At 47.8% G+C, this 24013-nt stretch overlaps 1 protein-coding gene across 8 annotated transcripts in view; it reads left to right on the top strand.

Moving 5' to 3' along the window:
• The window catches only part of ncor2 (nuclear receptor corepressor 2), an 88215-nt gene that overhangs the window by 54185 nt on the left and 10017 nt on the right, over window positions 1-24013 (top strand). For 6 of the 8 annotated variants that reach the window (XM_047800276.1, XM_047800283.1, XM_047800280.1 and 3 more), the window contains exons 15-30: window positions 478-680; window positions 2131-2291; window positions 3938-4000; window positions 8717-8859; window positions 10185-10323; window positions 11408-11798; window positions 13103-13223; window positions 15661-15886; window positions 17651-17701; window positions 18137-18298; window positions 19674-19774; window positions 20345-20444; window positions 20930-21040; window positions 21305-21408; window positions 23736-23883; window positions 23969-24013. The exon at window positions 23969-24013 is cut by the window's right edge and continues 69 nt beyond it. In XM_047800276.1, coding sequence (XP_047656232.1) covers window positions 478-680; window positions 2131-2291; window positions 3938-4000; window positions 8717-8859; window positions 10185-10323; window positions 11408-11798; window positions 13103-13223; window positions 15661-15886; window positions 17651-17701; window positions 18137-18298; window positions 19674-19774; window positions 20345-20444; window positions 20930-21040; window positions 21305-21408; window positions 23736-23883; window positions 23969-24013 — 2269 coding nt within the window. The remainder of the gene's footprint in view (window positions 1-477; window positions 681-2130; window positions 2292-3937; window positions 4001-8716; window positions 8860-10184; window positions 10324-11407; window positions 11799-13102; window positions 13224-15660; window positions 15887-17650; window positions 17702-18136; window positions 18299-19673; window positions 19775-20344; window positions 20445-20929; window positions 21041-21304; window positions 21409-23735; window positions 23884-23968) is intronic. The other 2 variants (XM_047800279.1, XM_047800284.1) reach the window with 2 other exon arrangements.

The raw sequence follows: 24013 nt of genomic DNA on the forward strand, positions 1-24013 counted from the left end.
CTGTCATCTCTCCTTTATCCGTTTTTTCTTTTCTTTTTTCTGTCTCCTTCTTTAGCTGACGCCATTTTCGAAATTCAGGAAGCAGAAAAACTAATTTAAAGAAGTGAGATCGGGGCTGATGCAGACCGAACTTCTCACTTTGTAGGGTTTTTTAAAAAAAATTTTTTTTTTTAAAGCCACTCCGGTCGCTCTTTTCTCAGTACAAAAGGTCAAAAACTGTGTGTGTGGAACTGAAAGAGTGAGAGAATATGCTGAGGACAGAGGAAGTGTGCTGTTCTGATGGTATGCGCTAGAAAGCTGATGCATCTCTGTCTCGTCTGAACTCTGGCACAGAGGAAGTAGGTGGTTAAATTGCATCACGAAGCAAATTTAAGGGCGTGTAGTTTCATCCTTTTTAACGTTCTTAAAAAAAAAAAGAAAAGTAGAATAAAGGGTATCCAGGGTGTGTGTTTGAAGACGCTGTTTTCTCACATGCAGAATAACCAGCAACAGCAGCAGCAGCAGCAACAACAACATCAACAACAACAACAGCAGCAGCAGCAACAGCAGCAGCAACAGCAGCAACAGCAGCAACAGGTGAACCGCAACAACCAGGAGGAGAAAGACGACAAGGAGGCGGAGAAAGAGGGAGAGCGTGACGACGACAAGAACGATGGAGACGACAAGGAGGATGGCATGAAGTGAGTCCACGTGTTATCAGATACGCATGACTTCTAAGTTTAGTTGAAAAGGACACGCAGCTGCTGGAAAAATCCGTGACTGGAAAATCTTTCATATGAAATAAGCTCCTCGTCCGAACGTATCCATGTAGAATCCTGTATAGAATGGAGGCATGGGTCAGGAGTTCCTCTACAAACCTGTGAGCCCAAAATCTAGTATTTAAAACCCGCCCCAATTCCTGCTCAGGAGCCTGAACTGAACTGTGATACACGCTGCAATAAGACTCCTTTAGAACTTGCCGTTTAAAATAGTACGAGTTCTTTATAAATAGTGATAGTAGAAGAACCTTAGTTTTATTTTCATCATAACAACCCAGAGCACTTAACAAAGCTTAGGTCATCATCACGATATCTCATCCCTCGTTTTTCGGTTTTATCGGTTCCTCAGAAGGGTCCCGCAGTAGTCCCTGTGTACCCGCTGGACGCTCAGCAAAAGGTCCAGATGTAAGAAACCTATTTCCCCAGCTTTGAGGCCCTGAATAGTATTAAACAAGGTCACTGCGTCAGTCTCATCGGTGTCCACCAGAGGTTCCTCTACGACACATGGTCGGCACAAGAGCTCCACTCCGTCACAGCAACGTGACCTCTGGCCGTGTCATACTCTAGCGTACGGCGTGACGTAACGTGGTCCTCCGAGCTCCGCTCTCAGTCCGCACAACGCCTCGAGCCCAGCCGAAGCTCCTATATTTAGCGTCTTTCTCCATAAGATGGATGCAGGGGCGTGGAAGATAAACGACGGTGCACCACTTTTACTGCCGCTTCCCGTCACTATCAAAGGATGTATATAAAAAAAATTTTTTTTGTGTCACACCATCCAATCTGTTACTGTTTAATAAAGGAAAAGCTTTTTTTATTATTATTATTATGATTATAATAATCACGGAGTTTTCCGTAAGAAGTCGTTTATTTATGGAAGGAGTCTCCAGTGTCAGCGCTTTGCAACAGGAACATCGACGACGTCTTCCTGATTTCTTGCTAACGTGACCCCGACACCCACCAAGACAGGATTAAAAAAAAAAAGGAACAACTGTTTATAGCTACCGTAATGCAAGTGCTAAGAGGAACCAGCGTGTTTTGCATCGAGTCAATGCGAAACTTCTTTCCGTTTTCAGTCTCTCTGATCTCTCACACTTGTGGCCAGAAAGTCTGCTGGTGGTTTCGGGGTGCTGAGGGTCAGTGTGTGTCATGGCGTCCGTGATGATAGTTTTTATAAATGCCGCATCCTGGAATAACTCGAGGTTCACAGAGAGAAGAGAAGAAATGAAACTATACGATGACAATATTTCTGCCTCGCGGTGTTTAAAATGTGCAGCGTCCCAGATGGAGATGTAGTGCACCATTTATGCAAAAATCTATTCTGATTTATTCTATATTTGACTCTTACACCCCCCCCCCCCCTCTCTCTCTACAGAGATGACACCTCGGGAGAGGACGGGGAAGATAAAGACCCCCCTGTAGCTGTTAAAGGACGTCGCACAGCCAACAGCCGCGGCCACCGGAAAGGCCGAATCACTCGCTCCATGGCCAACGAGCAGGAGGACAGCAGCTCTCCTCCTCTGAGCGGGGAACTGGGTCAGTACTCACACAGCAGATGTACAGAGACACGTTTCCACCACACACACACACACACACGCGTCTGCTCTCTCACTGCACTGAAAGTGTAGGACACATCACCAGAGTTACAGTCACTGACTGAATTAGCCTCAAAAAAGCTCATAAAAGAAGTAACATCAAGTCGACGTGGAGTAAAGGATCGAGTAGTGAGTAACGAGTAAATCTGATAAATAAGCAGGTTAGGAGGGGATGCATGGTGTAATTAAAAATAAAATGTTTATAGGGAAGAATGTGGCATTTTCAAAACCAAGGAGTTGATGGTGGACCTCAGGAAGAGAAAACACACACTCACACACACACACACACACACACACACACACACCTTCAGACCCTTTGGCATGAACATTGGACAAGTTCACAGCAATCAGAAGGCTTAAGAGAATCAGCCCTACCCTAGATGGAAGGATGGATGGATGGAAGGAAGGATTGATGGATGGATGGATGGATGGATGGATGGATGGATGGAAGGATGGATGGATGGAAGGAAGGATTGATGGATGGATGGATGGATGGATGGATGGATGGATGGAAGGAAGGATTGATGGATGGATGGAAGGATGGAAGGAAGGTCGTGGCCTAATGGTTAGAGAGTTTGACTCCTAACCCTAAGGTTGTGGGTTCGAGTCTCGGGCCGGCAATACCACGACTGAGGTGCCCTTGAGCAAGGCAAGCACACACACACACACACACACACACACAAAAAAAATTAAAAATGCTCCCCGGGTGCCGCAGCATAAATGGCTGCCCACTGCTCCGGGTGTGTGTTCACTGCTGTGTGTGTGTGTGTGTGTGTCTACTGTGGATGGGTTAAACACAGGGAACAAATCCTGACTATGGGTCACCGTACTCAGCCGTACGTCACGTCACTTACACTTTCTCTATTAACGTCTGAGTCTGAGGGACAGCGAACAGCAGTAACAAGTAGATCTTAAGTCAGAAGTGGTGTAAGAAATATAGAAGGTTAAGTTTAAAGTTTCATTAGTGTTCATTATTTACAATAAGCAACTAAGTAATGAAAAACTTAATGAAGCCAATTATATAAATAATATAAGTAAAAAAGAAAGCAGCCGATAAGTCAGAAAATACGCAAGTAACGCGATACTTAAACGAACTAGGGATGTAATAATGAGTTAGTAATTAAAAGTCAGAAAAGTTCAATATTTAAATAAGCAAGAAAATAATAAGTAGGCAATAAATAAGTTCAACAAAAAAAAGAAATGAGCTTTTTGCAGACTTTTTCTAGCACATGACTCACTTTGAATGTTAGTGTGTGAACATGATGAGCGTGAGAGGAGCGAGTGTGTGTGTGTGTGTGTTGTGAGGATGGCTTGTAACGTTCCGGTTTGGTATGTGGTCAGATCCCTGCTCCATATCTGCTTGATGTTATAATGATTGAATGAATAATTGATTTATTTAATAAGCGGTTCGGACAATTGAAGTGTTACTCAGAGGAGTGAGCCGTCAGACCGCTTCACCTTCAGTCGTTATTCACTCCTGTAGTCGAGTGTGTACTGCTGTTACTGCTGTGCTTTGTGTGTGTGTGTATGTGTGTTTGTGAGTGTCATTAAACATGGTCCTCGACTCACTGCTCTGGCTTGTTTCAGGAAACCTGGAGATGAACGAAAGCTCTCGCTGGACAGAAGAGGAGATGGAGACTGCCAAGAAAGGTCAGAGGCAGTGTGTGTGTGTGTGTGTGTGTGTGTGTGTGCTTCTTTGTGTGTCTGTCATTGTCTACATGTCTGTCTTTGTGTGTGTGTGTGTGTGCGCTCTTCTTTGTGTGTTTGTCTGTGTGTCATTTGTGTCTTTCTGTCATTCACAATGTGTCAATGTGTGTGTGTCCGTGCATGTGTCTATCTGTATGTGTCCTTCTCTTTGTGTGTGTGTGTGTGTGTGTGTGTGTGTGTGTGTGTGTGTGTGTGTGTGTGTGTGTGTGTGTGTGTTAATGATTAATCGTGGATTTTATAACAGGTTTCCACACTTCTGTACTGATAAGGTTTAATACACGCTCAGCTTAGCAACTGACCAAACATTTAAACACACACACACACACACACACGCACACACTTGTTTAATACATAGCTAAACCTCTTCTTAAGGTAGAAATGATTCTGATGAGTCACATGTGATACTCGGATGAAAATGCAGCAGAACTCGCCTAGATCTTTTGTCCTATGACGATTCCGCGATCTTCTAAACGATGGGCCGTGATTGGTCAGTTACGCCGTCACTCAGATGAGCACGTCCTCTAGCCAAAAGTCCGGCTCGACGACGAGCTGTCCGGCAGCTCGTCTTCCGCAAGAACGACCGAACGTCTTTTCAAACAAAATGACCGCTCTGTCATCTTGTGGCTCCGTCCAATTCTTCTTCTTCTTCTTTTTTTTTTAAGGAAAAAACTGATGGGAACTAGCGATTGTATATATTTCTGTGTGCTGACATTTACTCTACATACATCCTAACAGCACACGCATGCCCACACACGTACGCGCGCACACACACACACACACACACACACACACAGCACCTTTCCACTACCTCAGCGTAATCAGTGCTGCTGCTTAGCAGATTATTAGAAACACTGATACCGATCAGTGCTGGAAAAAAAACAATCCACTGCTAAAGGTTATGTGCCATGGCGTGAGCTTTAGGGCTTTGAACTCGCATGCATGGAGGTGAGACAGGAGGTGAGACAGGAGGTGAGACAGGAGGTATCGGGCTACAGCCTGTATTAAAGGGAAAGGATTGGATTAGAGTGTAAGGTTACGTAATTGCAGCGGCGGCGGCTGCTGATAACGATCTCTTATAGTGTCAGCATGACATCTGCCACCTTTTAACCCTCATCTTTGTGTGTGTGTGTGTGTGTGTGTGTGTGTGTGTGTGTGTGTGTGTGTGTGTGTGTGTGTGTGTGTGTGTGTGTGTGTGTGTGTGAGAGAGAAATAGAGTAGCCTTGATACTTGCGACTTAACGATTTAATCACCTCCACTTATTAGTCTCAGTTGAATTGTCCACATTTTCTGAGCCTTTATTATTCCTTTAAAACGTCCCTCTGTCGTCGTGACCGTCATGCCGTCCACGCTCGTTTTGAACGTGTCACGTAAGTCTTAGCTTTGGAACAATGTAAAAACCTCTTTTTTTTTTTTTCTTTTTTTTTTTCTTTTTTTTTTATCCTGCAGAAACCCGTTGCCGTGGTGATGGCTGTAAACCACCCGTCGCTCGAGACTGCCTCTCTTTTAGGCTGTTGTGTGTGTGTGTGTGCGTGTGTGTGAAATCCGTGTTTGTGTGACATCACTGAAGCGCTGGCGTCTCAGGGTTTTGTTGGGTTTTGTTGCTAATTTTGGGCTAGAGCGTTTTTTTGCGTTAGCGAGGCTAGCATGTCGCTAACACGATCGTTTGTGCTAGCGTTATTAATTTACTCCAGCGAGCTCGTGCAGGGCCGCAGCTTCAGCCATCACTGCGTTCCTCAGCTGTTTACCGTGCTTGTGTTTAGCCAGGTCTGGCCTGCATCTCTCCGGTCTGACAGCTGCATGATACACAGGTGTGTGTGTGTGTGTGTGTGTGTGTGTGTGTGTGTGTGTGTGTGTGTGTGTGTGTGTGTGTGTGTTAAATCACATGCCTTCTTCTAGTCTTTGGCAAGTGAACAGGTTTAACTTTGCATGTGTGTATAGCAGAATCTGGAACTTTAATACTCACTCTCTCGCTCTCTCTCTTTCTCTCTCTCTCTCTCGCTCCTCTGTGTTTGTCTTTTGATGAATGCTTGAGTAACAGGGGAAGTGACTGAAGAGAAGGTTGGCACAGAACCCAGAGGTTTTGGAAAGCATTACTCTGTTTGTTTCTCTCTCTCTCTCTCTCTCTCTCTCTCTCTCTCTCTCTCTCTCTCTCTCTCTCTTTCTCTCTCTCTCTCTCTGAGGAAAGGTCATATTGGGTAGGGAAAGCAGGTCAGTGAGGGAAAAAAATGTGAAACCCCCTCTCCTTCTCATGGTTTCAATATCAAACTCTCTCTCATCTCTCACACACTGCTCCCTTTCTGTCTTGCTGTGTGTGTGTGTGTGTGTGTGTGTGTGTGTGTGTGTGTGTGTGTGTGTGTGTGTGTGTGTGTGTGTGAGTTTATGTGCCCTCTGGCTCAGATAGGGCACATTAGACAGAACAGAAAAACATTAGGAGACAGAGAGAGAGAGAAAAGAGAGAGAGAAGAGAGAGAGAGAGAGAGGCGCCTCCTCCTTGGATCCACATTGCTATGAAAGTCCAGCCACTGAGCAGGAAGGTAAAAAAGCTCTGGCCTTGAGAATGAAAGAGAGAGAGAGAGAAGGGAGGGCTGGAGAGACTGAACGAGAGCATGATAGATGAAGAGCATAATTTTAAAGTGTGAGAGAGAGAGAGAGAGAGAGAGAGAGAGAGAGAGAGAGAGAGAGAGATGGCCTGCGCTGTTTAGAGAGTCAGAAGCACAGAGAGGACGAGGTGGGGACAGGGAGCTGAGCTACTTTTCCTCCTCTCTCTGCCACTCCCTCCCTTTGGCTCCCCCTTCCTTCCCTCCCTCTCTTTCTGTCTACCTCTCCTTCTGTCGTTCTGTTTCTCTCTCTCTCTCTCTCTCTCTCTCGTGCTGACTGCTGATAGAAGCTAGCGCCGCTCCCCGTAGCACGTTTCTGTGGAGATCAGGTGCGGCTCTGTCATGACGACGCGCTGACAGAAGAGGAGGAGGAAGAGCGGACGAGCGACGCAGACTTCGGCCCTCCGAGCGCGTCGTCGTTCTTTACTGGATTATATCGAGTTCCGCCGGACGGTCGGGATCTCGGAGTCGGAATGACTTAAGGGATCGGCGCTTGTCTGTGATTGGAGGAGGTGCTCGTTTGGGGGTGTGGTCTAGGAAAGGCCTGAAGCTTGGGCCTGCATGGCTTCTGTACAATCAGAAGTTAGTTTGGACTGAAATATGGACCAATCAGAACAGGACTAAACAGGATCCAGTGCTTTGATACCTGACGATGGAGTTTATTCCTGAGTGAAGGAGCTGAGCTTTGAGACAATACTGCTGGCGTGTGTGTGTGTGTGTGTGTGTGTGTATGTGTGTGTGCACGCCGTGTGTGTGTTAATTCACTTGGTCGTTTATTGCTCACAATTCTGATTATATGGAGGTAAGCTGTATTTTTGCTCCATATCTAGTTTGTATATACATGCTGAGCTCTCTCTCTCTCTCTCTCTCTCTCTCTCTCTCTCTCTATCTCTCTCTCTCAGCATCTCCTCTCGCTGCTTCTCTCTCTTCTCTTCTCTCTCATCGCTCTCCAGTCTCCTCTCATCTCTCTTCTCTCTTCATTTCTATCTCTGCTCTCTTTCATTTCCTGCTCTCGTCTCGTCTTTCTCCTCTTCTCTCTCTCTCCTCTCTCTCTCTCTCCTTCCTTTCTCTCGTCTCGTACTCGTTACTCTCTTCTTTGACTCTTTCTTCTCTCTCTCTCTCCTCTCATCTCTCTTGCTCTCCGTCAATCTCCTCTTCTCTCGTCTCTCATCATCCTCTCTCTCTCTCTCTCTCTCTCTCTATCTCTTGCTCTCTGTCTGTGTAAGGGAGTGTGTCTGAGTGGCTGGTTATGGGGAGTAGCATGGTGGTGGTAGTATTGGGGATACGTTTTTTTTTAGCTTGGGACACCTCTTTCTCTCTCTGTCTCTCTCTCTCTGTCTCTCTCTCTGTCTCTCTCTCTCTGTCTCCCTCTCTCCCTCTCAGGCTCCCTCTCCCTCTGTTCTGTGTTTTGGACAAAGTAAATGCCAGACAACAGAACTGATGCAGAATGTACAGCATGCTCACACACACACACACACACACACACACACACACACACACACACACACACACACACACACACACACACACACACACACACACACACACAGTTTGAATATGTCGGCAGTGTTGCTGCTGTTTTTAATAGAGGCTGAGCTGTGCGTGTGTGTGTGTGTGAGAGAGAGAGAGAGTCTTTGATTACCTGTAGTTTCTTAGTCTGTTTTTGAAGAGCATTAGAAACATGAGAGAGTGAAAGTTGTGAAAACTCTTAACTGCTTAAAGCTTGTAATGTAAGGCTCGGACAAAATACAAGACACAAACCACACCCAGTTCTTCAGTGAGGTTTCTCACTCACACACACACACACACACACGCACACACACAAATGCACACGGTTCTGTTTACTCGAACGTCATGACGGCGGTCGTCTTAAACATCTCTCCCGTCTTGGTTCGGTGTCCGTCCGCTCCCTAAGCTCCGCCTCCCAGTGTTTTGAAGGCAGGGTTTATATCTGGAAGCTAGGAGTATCGGGGATGACGATCTCCGAAGGACGTGATCGTGTGACGTTGTTACTTTAATTTTTTTTTTTATCTCTTTTTAATCACCGCATGTTTGCTTTCAGGACTTCTCCAGTATGGCCGCAACTGGTCGTCCATCGCCAAGCTGGTTGGCTCCAAGACCGTCTCGCAGTGCAAGAACTTCTACTTCAACTACAAAAAGAGGCAGAAACTGGACGAGATCCTGCAGCAGCATAAAATGAAATCGGTTCGTGTCGATTAAAAACATACGCTATGCGCTCGGTCTCTGACCGTACAGAGAATTAAAATCAGCCTAAGGGGGCGGGGCTTAACAGAACTAACTGTGAAATAAATGGTTTTCTCAGTAACGAGGCTTCATCTGATGTTACTGCCGCTGTTTAATCTGTTTATTAATTGTTTATAAGTTTTTTTTTTATTTACAGTATTTTCCGCGTTATAAGGCGCACCGGATTAAAGGTGCAGTCTGAATTACGGGGTCTATTTCTGTACTTAACCCATACATAAGGCGCACCGTATTATAAGGCGCATGCTAAAACATACGATCCACAAAAAAAAGGTAACGGGAGCAAAACAGTGAGTTTAGTTGAAATTTATTCTACTATTTAACGACACACACACATTATTTCTTTAATCCCACAAATCCATCAAAGTCCTCGTCTACTGTGTCTTCTTAACTCGGCGCAGTACATTTTCTTGCTTCCTCCACTTCTGAACCATAGATACGTTGGTGTTGAATTCTTTCAGCTGCTCTATTCCCATTTACAACCGTGTAACTGATAGACTGTAGTTTGTAATTGTGCCTCGTAAGCATCAGATTTTTATTGGCGGATGGCAAACCGACTTAAGGTGCATTTACCGCCACCTACTGGACTGGAGTGTGGAGCGCATAATGGTTAGGAAGAAACAAATGTGGTTTTGCAACATACCGGTAGTTATACTGTACCTACCGGAGGCGTGGCGGAGGTAAGCGTACGTACTGTACGTATTACGTAATGTCCTCTGATTGGTTTATCGCTGCCAGCGTACGTAGTGTATGTATTACGTCCCCGTGTCAGCGGGAAATGATCCGACAGTCAATCAAGCGGAGCGCTGACCAAAGTCGCACAACAACATTTTTACAGATTTTTGGAACTCGGTGCACACACAAGGCGCACCGGATTATTAGGCGCACCGGCCGAGTTTTGAGAAATTTGAAGGCTTTTAGGTGCGTCTTATAGTGCGGAAAATACTGTATAACAAATTTTTGAAATAATTATTTTATAATATTTTATATTTTACAATTAATAACAATTCCGTTTTATAATTATTGATTTTCTTTTCCCACCTCGGTCCGTTTTTTTTTTTTTTTTTTTTTTTTTTTTTCTTTCTTTGCAAACCTGTGAGGAAGTGTTCAGATTTCTTATCTGAATGGTTGTCATGGTTGCTAATCATCATGCGCTTGCTGGTGTTTTCAGTGCGGTTGATTTTTACTGTGTTGTTTTTGTAGGCGTTTTTTTTTTTTTTTTTGTCATGAAGATACACAAAGTGTTTCATTGTGTAACGTGTGTGTAGGAGCAGGAGCGTAAGGCCAGGCGTAAAGGTAAAGCTCTGCAGAACGAGGAGACCAGCGCTCCCTCTGCTGCTGATGAAGAGGAGATGGAGGGATCTGGGGGCAGCGGCAATGAGGAGGAAGCTCAGGAGGATGGAGAGGGTACACACACACACACACACACACACACACACACACACATCTGCCATAAATATTAATGTAATAATCTGTGTTTGACTGGACACTATATACAGATCCACTGTACAGTTACAGGGTTTAGAGGGATCTTGAAAACTATCTTTATAATTGGGAAAGTGGCTTTATTCAATAAAAGTGTCTTGACTGGGGGGGGACAGGGGGGGACGGGACTTTATCCCGAGGTAAGTGGCATTAACCTGAGAAAAGTGGCTTTAACCTGAGGGAAGTGGCTGAGAAAAAAAAAGGGTTTAACTTGAGAACAGTGGCTTTAACCTTGGAGAAAAGTGACTTTATGCTGAGAAAAGTGACTTTATCCTGAGAAAAGTGACTTTATCCTGCGTATAAAGGCTTTAAACTCTGAAAAGTGGCTTTAACCTGAAGGAAGTGGCTTTAATTTGAGAAAAGTGGCTTTAACCTGAGGGAATTGGCTTTATGCTGAGAAAAAAAGGGTTTAACTTGAGAAAAGTGGCTTTAACTTCAGAACAATGGATTTAACCTTAGATAAAAGTGACTTTTTGCTGAGCAAAGTGACTTTATCCTGCGTAAAGAGGCTTTAACCTGAGAAAAGTGGCTTAATGCTGAGGGAAGCGGCTTAATGCTGAGAGAAGCAGCTTAATGCTGAGAGAAGCGGCTTAATGCTGAGAGAAGCGGCTTAATGCTGAGAGAAGTGGCTTTAACTTGAGAAAAGTGACTTCAGAAAGTGGCTTTAAACTGAGAATGTGTTTTGATCCAGAGAAAGTAGCTTTACTATGACCGTGGTTTGTCTTGAACGCATGGCTTCTCACATCCCATGAACGTGTCCGTAATGTTTCTGTCACATTTACCCGCGTTTGCAGAGTTTCAGCTGTGGTTTGTTGCTCCGTTGTTTATAAAAGTGTCACATTGTTGACGTGATCGTTCATGATCAGTTTTATGAACGATTCGGTGGCTTTGTTGTGTTATCTTCCTCTGTTGTTAGTCTGTTCCAGAGGACAGATCTATGCCAGTTAGAGAGGAGGTGCCATTAACACCATTAACCAACATCTAACACTGTTCACCTTTTCTCTAGGAGGCCCTAACCAGAGCTCAGACACGGAGAGTCTCCCATCTCCGCACTCCTCAGAGAGCAGTAAGGCCAAAGATTCCAGCTCAGGCCGCTTTAAATCCGCGCAGCACACCACCTCTGCATCGACATCATCGTCTGACAAAGATGCGCCCGAGGAGGAGAAACCGCAAATCAAGTGTGAGCAGGGAGCCGTGAAGCAGGAAGAGCGGCCCGAGGGAACGGACCACGAGGTTCAAGGGGAAGTGGAGGATAAGAAGCCTCCATCTCTGGAGGTGGAAGAAGGGAGGAAAGAAGGAAGGAAAAGAGAAAGGGAGCAAGGCGGGCGAGACAGCGATTCCAGTGCGACGTGCAGCGCTGACGAGGTGGAGGAGACTGACAACACGGAGAAGAACAGGTGTGTTTCAGGACAGTGAGGTTTGGTGCTTAGGGAGGAAAAGGTGGCCTTGAGGAACAGGCTTCAGTTTGTCCTGCTTGGTCTGTCTACACTATGCTGGCTAACATGAAGAAGTCTGTGTGTGTGTGTGTGTGTCTGTGTGTGTGTCTGTGTGTGTGTCTGTGTGTGTGTCTGTGTGTGTGTCTGTGTCTGTGTGTGTGTGTGTGTGTGTGTGTGTGTGTGTGTGTGTGTCTCTGTCTTTGTGTGTCTATCTGTTTATCTGTGTGTGTATGTGTCTCTGTCGGTGTGTGTCTATCTGTTTATCTGTCTGTCTGCGTCTGTCTGTGTGTGTGTGTCTGTCTGTGTGTGTGTCTGTCTGTGTGTGTGTCTGTCTGTGTGTCTCTGTCTTTGTGTGTCTATCTGTTTATCTGTGTGTGTGTCTGTGTCTGTGTCTGTGTCTGTGTCTGTCTGTGTGTGTGTGTCTGTCTGTGTGTGTGTGTCTGTCTGTGTGTGTGTCTGTCTGTGTGTGTGTCTGTCTGTGTGTCTCTGTCTTTGTGTGTCTATCTGTTTATCTGTGTGTGTGTCTGTGTCTGTGTGTGTGTCTGTGTCTGTGTCTGTCTGTGTGTCTGTGTCTGTCTGTGTGTCTGTGTCTGTCTGTGTGTCTGTATCTGTGTCTGTGTGTGTGTGTCTGTATCTGTGTCTCTGTGTGTCTCTGTGTGTGTCTGTATCTGTGTGTGTGTCTGTATCTGTGTCTCTGTGTGTCTCTGTGTGTGTCTGTATCTGTGTGTGTGTGTGTGTGTGTGTGTGTGTGTATGAGAGAGGCATTTAATAAGACGAGTTTGTTTATAAAGTTTGTAAATAGGATGGAGTTCAGCTCTGACCATATTTAGGAATAACATCCTTCTCTTCTCTTCGTTTACCATCCTTGCTTTTTTCATCTTTTCTTTTCTGTTCTCATTGTCCTTTCTTTTCTGCTTTCCCCTCCCGTCCCGTCCTGTCCCCTTCTTTTTACTTTTCTCCTTCCCTTCTGTTCTGTTTTTCCCTTTTCTTCGCTAACATCCTGTCTGATCCCATTCTTTCCCATTTCCCTTTCGTTCCCATCCCTCTCCCTATCCTGTTCCGTCCCGTCCCCTTTTTTGGTTGACCCCCCCCCGGCTTTCCTTTCTCTCTCACTCTCTCTCTCTCTCTCTCTCTCTATCTTCCTGTTCTTTCTTTTTTTTCTATCCCCTCCTTTCCCCTTTTTCTGTTCCTTCTGTCTCGCTGTCTTCTCTTTCCCTCCTCTTCTCTTTTCCCCTGTCTCTGCCACACTCCCCCCCTCTCTGTAGAATAACGCCTCCTAGGCCCAGTCTGCTGAGCTATGCCCACGATGGAGTGATCTCAACCGCACTGCAGAAACCACTGGACCTCAAACAGCTCAAACAGAGAGCGGCTGCTATACCTCCCATAGTAAGCGCTCACACACACACACACACACACACACGCGCACACACACACACACACACACACACACACACACCTCAACAGCGGTGTCAGTAATTACACTCAAATTACACACTTGTTCTCTTTGATTGCACTGACATTCAAGGCAGTCTCCTGTAATTCCATATCGCTGCAGCAGACATGTTAGCCACGCCCTGATGATGCGCGCGCGTGTGTGTGTATCACATCCCATTGGCCGTGTGTAGACTGATCCCCTCTGCTGCCTCAGACTGGATTAGATGCACCGACCTGCCTCCGTTACCATGGATAGTAAGACAGCTCTTAATCTCTGCCATCTCAGAGCTGTTCTTCTCCTCCATCTGTCCTGGCAGCACACCGCCGAGCTTCCTCCGCCCCGGTGACTACGGTCGCACCCTCGATACAGAGGGACGGATTAATAAACAGATAAAGAAGAGAGGCTGCTATTAGTGCTGCATATTCGCATAAATGAGGCGTCACTTCACGTCTCAGGTGAAACATCTCTGTCCATCTGGGTTCCTGTTCAGATGGTAACCTTGAGTGATTTCTGCTCAGCTCGGTTGCTAGCGTAGGTTTGATTGTCGTCGCCGGGCGAATCCGGAACATCCAGGAGACTGGAACTCAGAACTGCATAAAGAATAGTCTGTGCTTTGAGACGCTGTGTTACCGAGGACACGCATAATCACCTGACCATAGGGTGTGCGTGCGAGAGAGCGTGCGTGCGTGCGTGTGAGTGAGCGAGCGTGAGTGAGTGAGCGAGCGTGCGTGCGAGTGAGAGAGTGAGCGTGCGAGTGTGCGTGCGAGTGAGTGAGAGAGAGTTGGAGAGGATGCGAGGCGTCGTGCGTGGCGACGGAGAGTAGCTGTGTCGTGCGAGCGAGTGGAAGCTGTGCGGCTGCGAGATGAGTGAGCGTGCGTGCGAGACGTAGTGCGCGCGAGAGAGTGAGCGTGCGCGCGAGAGAGTGAGCGTGCGCGCGAGAGAGTGAGCGTGCGCGCGAGAGAGTGAGCGTGCGCGCGAGACAGTGAGCGTGCGCGCGAGACAGTGAGCGTGCGCGCGAGACAGTGAGCGTGCGCGCGAGACAGTGAGCGTGCGCGCGAGTGAATGAGCGTGCGCGCGAGTGAGTGAGCGAGCGTGCGTGCGAGAGAGTGAGCGAGCGTGCGTGCGAGAGAGTGAGCGAGCGTGCGTGCGAGAGAGTGAGCGAGCGTGCGTGCGAGAGAGTGAGCGAGCGTGCGAGTGAGTGAGTGAGTGAGTGAGTGAGTGAGTGAGTGAGTGAGTGAGTGAGTGAGTGAGTGAGTGAGTGAGTGAGTGAGCGAGGTGCGTGCGTGCGAGAGAGTGAGCGAGCGTGCGAGAGAGTAAGTGAGCGTGCGATTGAGTGAGTGAGTGAGAGAGCGTGCGAGAGAGTGAGCGAGCGTGCGTGAGAGTAAGTGAGCGTGCGATTGAGTGAGTGAGTGAGAGAGCGTGCGTGAGAGTGAGCGTGCGTGCGAGTGAGTGAGTAAGCGTGCGAGTGAGTGAGTGAGTGAGCGTGCGAGCGTGCGAGTGAGTGTGCGAGTGAGTGAGTGTGCGAGCGTGCGAGTGAGTGTGCGCGAGAGAGTGGGCGTGCGCGCGAGAGAGTGAGCGTGCGCGCGAGAGAGTGAGCGTGCGCGCGAGCGAGTGAGTGAGTGTGCGAGTGAGTGTGCGAGTGAGTGAGTGAGTGAGCGTGCGAGTGAGTGTGCGAGTGAGTGAGTGAGCGTGCGTGTGAGTGAGCGTGCGTGCGAGCGAGCGAGTGAGTGTGCGAGCGAGCGTGCGAGAGAGTGAGTGAGCGTGCGAGCGAGTGAGTGAGCGTGCGAGTGAGCGTGCGAGTGAGTGAGTGAGTGAGTGAGTGAGCGTGCGAGAGAGTGAGCGTGCGAGAGAGTGAGCGAGCGTGCGTGCGTGCGTGCGAGAGAGTGAGCGTGCGTGCGTGCGAGAGAGTGAGCGTGCGTGCGAGAGTGAGCGTGCGCGCGAGAGAGTGAGCGTGCGAGTGAGCGAGCGAGTGAGTGAGCGAGTGAGTGAGTGAGTGAGTGAGCGAGCGAGTGAGTGAGCGAGTGAGTGAGCGAGTGAGCGAGCGAGTGAGCGAGTGAGTGAGCGAGTGAGCGAGCGAGTGAGCGAGTGAGTGAGTGAGCGAGCGAGCGAGCGAGTGAGTGAGCGAGGGAGTGATTAAGTGTGTGTGTGTGCGTGTGTGTGTGTGCCAGCCGTCTTGTGTACACATAGTTATAGTTAACATCAAGAAAAAAATAAATACAGTGTGACATGGTCTACGCACCAAAAAAAATTGATTTCCCAGCTTGTATTTCTCCTGTGATTTCTCACATTGCTGGAAACATTTCTCTAGCATTTATACTGTATGCTGAATTGTGTGTGTGTGTGTGTGTGTGTGTGTGTGTGTGTGTGTGTGTGTGTGTGTGTGTGTAGATGCCAGACATCTCCATAGGTGGCATGTTGGGGAAGCAGCAGGTGATGCCTGACGCTCAGGCACTCTATGAGCAGCAGATCATCATGGCACACGAGTCGTCCCAAGGATCCAAGCAGCAGCTGCAACAGCCAATCAAATCGCAGCATTACCCCGGCAGCATCGCCGAGGCCGGTAGCCCCCGTGTCCGAGCCAGAACACCCACCCCCTCAGAGAGAGACAGAGAAGGTACACAGTACTTTGTGTCTGGATGCACTTTGGGATTCTGATCCCTGCGCCTCATGCTCTCACCTCCGCTTGCCTCCATCCTGTCAGTCGTCCTTTTTCTTTTCCCTGATGGGCTTTTGTGTAAGTGTGGACAGAAAGGGAAAGAGTTTAAGACGTGTGTGTGATTACTGGCCCGTGTGGACAGAGACAAACACGTCGTCTTCATCGAGCTGTCAGAGGGAAATAATAACTACATGGTGAACAGATGAAGCCATGAAAGTCTTTATGTTCTGTAACACCATGTTTAAACCTCTTATCCTCAGCAGTTTGCCAATGAATACAGTCTATTCTCTCTCTCTCTCTCTCTCTCTCTCTCTCTCTCTCTCTCTCTCTCTCTCTCTCTCACACACACACTCTCTCTCTCACACTCTCTCTCTCACACACACACACACTCTCTCTCTCACACTCTCTCTCTCTCTCTTTCTCTCTCTCTCACTCTCTCTCTCTCTCACACACACACACTCTCTCCCACTGTCAGTCTCTCTCTCTCTCACTGTCTCACTCTCTCTCGCTTTCCCTCTTTCTCTCTCTCACTGTCTCTCTCTCACTCTCTCTCACACACAAACTCTCTCTCTCTCTCACACACACACACTCTCTCTCTCTCTCACACACACACTCTCTCTCACACACACACTCTCTCTCTCACTGTCTCTCTCTCACACACACTCTTTCTCTCTCTCACTGTCTCTCTCTCGCTCACACACTCTGTCTCTCTCTCTCTCTCTCTCACACACACACACACACTTTATTAGAACGTTTAGTGTGTTTATCATTTATCGATTACATAAATAAGAAGGAGACGAAGTACAAAAAAAACCCCGATTGTAAACGAGTCTGAGGCTCCTTATTATATCAAAGTTTTTTTTTTTTTTGTGTGTGTGTGTTTCCCCAAACACGTCCATAAAGTTAAACCACAACGACTTCCACACTCGTTTAGTTTTCCGTAACCGCTCCGTGTTCCCCCTCCTCTCTCTTCGCCTGCCGTCTCAGACTATAGATATCTAACAGCGTTTCCAAACCTCTGACTCGTGCTCAGCAGCGACTCGCATACACGCGGTTGTAGGTGACGGATGTACAAAAGAAAACGACTCACTCACACGTTTACGGTGCGGTTCGATTTTCTTTAAATCAAAAGTCTTTGAATGTTTGTGTGTCGTACGTCTTTGTAGACAGTCTGTTTCTGTAACACAAACCGAATCACCTCACCAACAAGACCAAGGACTGCAGTGAGCAGGTAAGGGGATTAGTCACAGGTACTCAGTATCATGCTGCCACCACCGTGCTTCACTGACCTTATGTGCCGAGGGGGCTCGGTTCCTTCTAAACGTTGCACCGAGTCTCATCGAAGCAGAGGATTTTCCTTTTTTTTGAACATAAAAATGCGAACTCGAAGTACAATAAAAACAAACGTTTCTGGTCGTGTCCCGAAGCTTTCTCTCTCGAGACAGGATCTCGCTTTTGTTTTCCGACACAAAGCCCCGAGCGGTCTTTCTGACCGAATCCTGTCTGCATCAAACGGTTCGTCTCGGCACTGAAGCCGATCTCGGCGGATTTTTGCACCGCTTGCGGGTTGTTTTTTTTTTATTAAAAAAAAAGGCGATTGGTGGAAAATGGTGTGATTATTTTTATTTTTTTTAATTTTTGCAAATCTCTTCAAGTTTCTGAACGTTTTTGCATTGAGCTGATGAGCTGCTGTGCTCAGCTGTAGTCTATTTGTCCCTGCAGAACTGGAGGGGGGGCAGGAAAGATGGCTACACACTCTGCTTCAAGGATTGCGTAGGTTTACACACGACACAGAAAATACACACGCTTTTTCAGCACCATGTATGACGTATGATCGGGGCGGCCAATCACAGGCTTCGCAGATTGATTCACTGATTTTTTTTTTTCTTTTTTGGATTATATGGGATTTTTTATTTTTTTTTTGCACCCCTGCTCAAAAGAATATTTGCTTTCTGCTGTGTGTTGCCTTAAATAAGTGTGTGTGTGTGGGGGTGGGAGAGAGAGTTGTGAGAGCATGTTTACCCACCTGGTGCTTGTGCTGGCTCCGTTAGTGTGCAGATTGGGTTTAATCTGTTTGTCTGCTCAGACGGAGTCAACCTGACCTCACACTCCGGTCAGTTTAGTACAGTCAGGTCAAAATCTCCTACTTTGTGTGTGTGTGTGTGTGTGTGTGTGTGTGTGTGTGTGTGTGTGTGTGTGTGTGTGTAGATAAACCTCGGGCATTCTCTCCTCTTGCTGATGTGAAGAAAGATCCGGGTCCGGACCACATGAGAGCCATGGGCCTCTGCCGTCCAGTGATGTCGTCGTACCAGCTTTCTCCCAGGGACATGGCAAAGCTGAGCCACGAGCAACTCCTGCACTACAACTCCTGTAAGATATTGTGTGCGTGTGTGTCTGCGCGTGCGTGTGTGTCTGCGCGTGCGTGTGTGTCTGCGCGTGCGTGTGTGTCTGCGCGTGCGTGTGTGTCTGCGCGTGCGTGTGTGTCTGCGCGTGCGTGTGTGTCTGCGCGTGCGTGTGTCTGCGCGTGCGTGTGTGTCTGCGCGTGCGTGTGTGTCTGCGCGTGCGTGTGTGTGTCTGCTCGTGCGTGTGTGTGTCTGTGCGTGCGTGTGTGTCTGTGCGTGCGTGTGTGTCTGTGCGCCTGTGCGTGTCTGTGCGCCTGTGCGTGTCTGTGTGTGCGTGTCTGTGTGTGCGTGTGTCTGTGTGTGCGTGTCTGTGTGTGCGTGTCTGTGCGCCTTTCCATGTCTGTGTGTGCGTGTCTGTGCGCCTTTCCATGTCTGTGTGTGCGTGTCTGTGCGCCTTTCCATGTCTGTGTGTGCGTGTCTGTGCGCCTTTCCATGTCTGTGTGTGAGTGTCTGTGCGTGTGTCTGTGCGCCTTTGCGTGTCTGTGCGCCTTTGCGTGTCTGTGCGCCTTTGCGTGTCTGTGTGTGCGTGTCTGTGTGTGCGTGTCTGTGTGTGCGTGTCTGTGCGCCTTTCCATGTCTGTGTGTGCGTGTCTGTGCGCCTTTCCATGTCTGTGTGTGAGTGTCTGTGCGCCTTTGTGTGTCTGTGCGCCTTTACGTGTCTGTGCGTGTGTCTGTGCGCCTTTGCGTGTCTGTGCATGTGTCTGTGCGCCTTTGCGTGTCTGTGCATGTGTCTGTGCGCCTTTGCGTGTCTGTGCGTGTGTCTGTGCGCCTTTGCGTGTCTGTGTGCCTTTGCGTGTCTGTGCATGTGTCTGTGCGCCTTTGCGTGTCTGTGCGTGTGTCTGTGCGCCTTTGCGTGTCTGTGTGCCTTTGCGTGTCTGTGCGTGTGTCTGTGCGCCTTTGCGTGTCTGTGCGTGTGTCTGTGCGCCTTTGCGTGTCTGTGCGTGTGTCTGTGCGCCTTTGCGTGTCTATGCGTGTGTCTGTGCGCCTTTGCTTGTCTGTGCGTGTGTCTGTGCGCCTTTGCATGTCTGTGCGTGTGTCTGTGCGCCTTTGCATGTCTGTGCGTGTGTCTGTGCGCCTTTGCATGTCTGTGCGTGTGTCTGTGCGCCTTTGCGTGTCTATGCGTGTGTCTGTGCGTGTATCTGTGCGCCTTTGCGTGTCTATGCGCCTTTGCGTGTCTGTGCGTGTGTTGTGCGCCTTTGCGTGTCTGTACGTGCATGTCTGTGTGCCTTTGCGTGACTGTCTGACACACACACACACACACAGTCACACAGTCCGTGTCTGTGTGCATGTTTGTGAGTGTGTATAGTAGATGATATAAGACATAACACGTGGGTTTGTGTGTAGCTCTTCCTCAGCAGGAGAGGCTGACTAGTATGAGGCCACTGCACATCCCTGATCCTCCTCCCCTCATCTCCTCGGCCAAACCAGGCGGCTCCATCACGCAGGTACACCATCACATCTCAGCTGTTTCTCTTCCTTCAGCCTCACACACACACACACACACACACACACACACACACACACACACACACACACATTCCCTGTCTCCCTGTACACTTAGTCTCACTGACGTTTGTTTTAAACCCTGTGGAAAAAAAACCTTTCACACGACGACGTACGCCACACCACAGTGCACTTATTCTTATCGTTTCTATAGTAACCGCTTGTTCACAAGGACATAACGAAAGACAGACGATCTGTGTAGTTAAAGCGCAACACACACACAGTAGAATGAAGAATCCTTAATCCTCCACATGCTGTTTGGTGTTTTGTTGTGATGAATCAGATGAAGGCGTCTTCAGTGGTCCAGTGTAAGTTCTAGCTCTCTGTAGGTACAAGCATGAGTGTGTTCTTTCTGAAAATCCCTCCACGTTTAGGTAACAGCAGTTCCTCTACGCCGCTGATCCTTTTTCTCTAACCGCACACCCTGCAGTGTTTTATTGCTCACGTAACGTAGCTGTTTAATCTGCTGTGATCTGGTTCTGTTTCCTCATGAGTGCTGTTTGTGTTGTCAGGGAACTCCAGTGCAGATGCACAGCCCCGCCCATGGCTCAGAGCACGGCAAGATGACTCCGGGAGCACTGCCTCTGTCCTGGATGGATCAGCGGAAACTCGGTGTGTGTGTGTGTGTTTCTGTGTGTGTGTGTTTCTGTGTGTGTGTGTTTCTGTGTGTGTGTGTTTCTGTGTGTGTGTGTTTCTGTGTGTGTGTGTTTGTGTGTGTGTGTGTTTCTGTGTGTGTGTGTTTGTGTGTGTGTGTGTTTCTGTGTGTGTGTTTCTGTGTGTGTTTCTGTGTGTGTGTGTGTGCGCGTGCGTTTTTGTGTGTGTGCATGTGTGTGCATGTGTGTGTCTGTGTGTGTGTGTGTCTGTGTGTGTGTGTGTGTGTGTGTGTGTGTGTGTGTGTGTGTGTGTGTGTGTGTGTGTACAAATCACAGAGCTTTAACTGAACGGTCTGAGACATACTGTTTTAATTAGAACATGCTATTGTATAATACAGCAGGACATGCTCCTTTTCTATTCATCATTCTTTCCCCCATCTTTCTCCTCCCTACATCTCTCTCTCTCTCTCTCTCTCTCTCTCTCTCTCTCTCTCACACACGCAGCCGGCTTCCCCATGGTTAAACAGGAGCAGCTGTCTCCACGTGGCCCCACCTCCTCCCAGGCTGAGAATTTGTCCACGCACACCATCGCTCACGAGAGCCTCTCTGCTCGTGGTTAGTGTGCATCCCATCGTGTCACGATAGAATGTCACTGTGTGATATGAGAGAGAGAGAGAGAGAGAGAGAGAGAGAGAGAGAGTTGTATATTATATATACAAACACAAATGCATTAATACATGTTTCAAATAAACATTAAGCTTCCTAGTCATGTCCATCATCTCTATAGGAGTGAGTGTACACAAGTTGGATGGTACTTAGTGTGTCTGTATGTGTGTGTGTGTGTGTGTGTGTGTGTGTGTGTGTGTGTTTTTTTTACAGGGCCCATGCAAGCTGTACAAGGAGGAAGTATCACAAAAGGCCTTCCTGGCACACGCATCCACCAAGAATCCTCCATAACTTACCGTGGTGGTTCCATCACTCAGGTGAGTTTGTGTGTGTGTGTGTGTGTGTGTGTGTGTGTGAGAGTGAGAGTGAGTGTGTGTGTGTGAGTGAGAGTGTGTGTGTGTGTGAGTGAGAGTGTGTGTGTGTGAGTGAGAGAGAGAAAGAGAACGAGTGAGGTTGAATCCTCACTATATGAGGTGAATCCCGAATCACATCTTCGTTCACTATTTTACACCATCGTTTAGTATCAATAGTGCGAGTCACACCGATGAGAAGTGCACTTATTCGACCGGAAGAAAAGTGTCGAATGTCGGACACGGGTTTATTTACATAGTAGAAGACGGACGGAGACAAACGAGTCCACGTAGGTCCCGTTATTTATCTTTCAACACCGTATTCTGCATGAAGCTCGCGGACGTCGCATTACGTACAACTGATGTCATCTGGCATCGACTGCTGGTGCTCCATAAACTCATCACTAGCGTCTACGTGCACAGCGTATAGTACAGATTCGGGTAAATCTGTACCGTATTACTGAGAAAATCTTCATTTCCGTCACTGATTTGTAAAAGTAGGCTTTAATCTTTAATAAGCACCAGGCACCTTTTTTTTGTCGCTCGCAGCTCATAATAGAAAGCCGTGAAAGAAAAAAAATCTCATTAAGCTTCCAGTAAAAATCTAAAATAGGTGCTTTTAGAGTGTGTATCAGTCAGTCGCCTCACGTCTCTGCCGCTAGCACACTCTGATCCTGTGTGTGTGTGTGTGTGTGTGTGTGTGGGTGTGCACTAGCATGGTATGATATAACCAGTGTTCTTTTTGCACTCCGTTGCTATAGCAGCAGGTACATGCCGTCCAGCGTGTTCTCTCCTTTTATTTACCCTTCTGCTGAACTCATACACAAACACCTGACTCAATATATTACATACACACATTAATTTCTGAGTGCGTGTTTGCACGTTCAAGCTCGCACGCGTGTGTACGTGTGTGTGAGCGATGAAGCGAGGCAGTGTGTATGTACGTTACATCAGGCTTGATTATACATCCGACAAACGTGCTGTCAAAGCCACTTCAGACGAGTCCGAATCCACCCCGAACGACGTGCGCGTTAATGTTTCTAATTAAATCTGATTTCAATTCATGTGATGTGTTGGTGCTCGGGGGAGGGGGGGCACGGTGGCTTTAGTGGTTAGCACGTTCACCTCACAACTCCAGGGTTGGGGGTTCGATTCCCGCCTCCGCCTTGTGTGTGTGGAGGTTACATGTTCTCCCCGTGCCTCGGGGGTTTCCTCCGGGTACTCCGGTTTCCTCCCCCGGTCCAAAAACATGCATGGTAGGTTGATTGGCATCTCTGGAAATAGTGTGTGTGTGTGTGTGTGTGTGTGTGTGTGTGTGTGTGTGTGTGTGTGTGTGTGTGTGTGTGTGTGTGTGTGTGTGTGTGTGTGAGTTAATGAGAGTGCGTGTGTGTGTGTGCCCTGCGATGGGTTGGCACTACGTCCAGGGTGTATCCTGCCTCGATGCCCGATGACGCCTGAGATAGGCACAGGCTCCCGGTGACCCGAGGTAGTTCGGATAAGCGGTAGGAAATGAGTGAGTGAGTGTTGGTGCCACGTTATCTATTTCCTACATTTCCCACAATGCCTTGCTGAGGGTACCGTGCCGTTCATCTCTGGCATTCACTAAATTCCAGGGGTTTTGTTACCACAGCGTTAAAGTGGGCATGTTTCCGGAGGTCTTGGAAAAAAAAAAAAACACAGCATACTACGAAGGACAAAACAGTCAAACAGTTAGAAAACAAATATACAACCAAAAACTAAGGTTAGGGTTAGATTATCAAATAGGCCACGCCTACCCGATGATGCAATATCTGTTACACGTGTTCTGAAATCCCTGGAAATAAGTGCCTGCAGTTCATCTCAATCTAAATAGCGATGCAGCAGCGCCTTAGCACTCCAGTCTGTTCAGCTCTACGTCCTCGCGCACTTCACGTCGAGTCTCCGCTCGTCATCTCGCGTGAGTCGAGACACCGTTGTGTAGCTGCAGTGAATTCTGGGACTCTGAGTCTAGTGTCATTGCTGAAATTTATTCGTTGGCTTTCTTACTGAGACGAAATAAGTGAGCGTAGCTGTAACAGAATAATCTGATCATTTCTTATGGTTTTCTTTCTTTGTAATCCTTTTTTTAATGAAACTGCAGCTTAAGGGTGCTGAACAAAGGCACCGAGGCTAGTCTAGATACCTGTAATCTCACACACACACACACACACACACACACAGAGTAAAGGCTGCATTTATTTTCTATATGCTGCTCTTATTATAGTACACTGAGGGCTGGTGTCATGTCAGTGGAACAAACTGTGTGTGTGTGACAGGGCACCCCAGCGGACATGCTGTATAAGGGTACCATTACTCGTCTTGTCGCTGAGGACAGCCCCAGCAGGGACAGATCCAGAGATGAAAACCAAACCAAGGGACACATCCTGTATGAGGGCACCAGTGGACACATCCTGTCCTACGACCGTGAGTTTAATTCACACACACACACACACACACGTTTGACACCCACTCGCATTACCATATACATTTACATCTCTGCTGTCTGTAGGAGCCATGAACCCTAAGGAGGAAGGCAAGGGAGAAATGTTAGGGC

Source organism: Tachysurus fulvidraco, chromosome 14 (assembly GCF_022655615.1).
Source record: "Tachysurus fulvidraco isolate hzauxx_2018 chromosome 14, HZAU_PFXX_2.0, whole genome shotgun sequence".
In the NCBI taxonomy this organism is placed as follows: domain Eukaryota; kingdom Metazoa; phylum Chordata; class Actinopteri; order Siluriformes; family Bagridae; genus Tachysurus; species Tachysurus fulvidraco.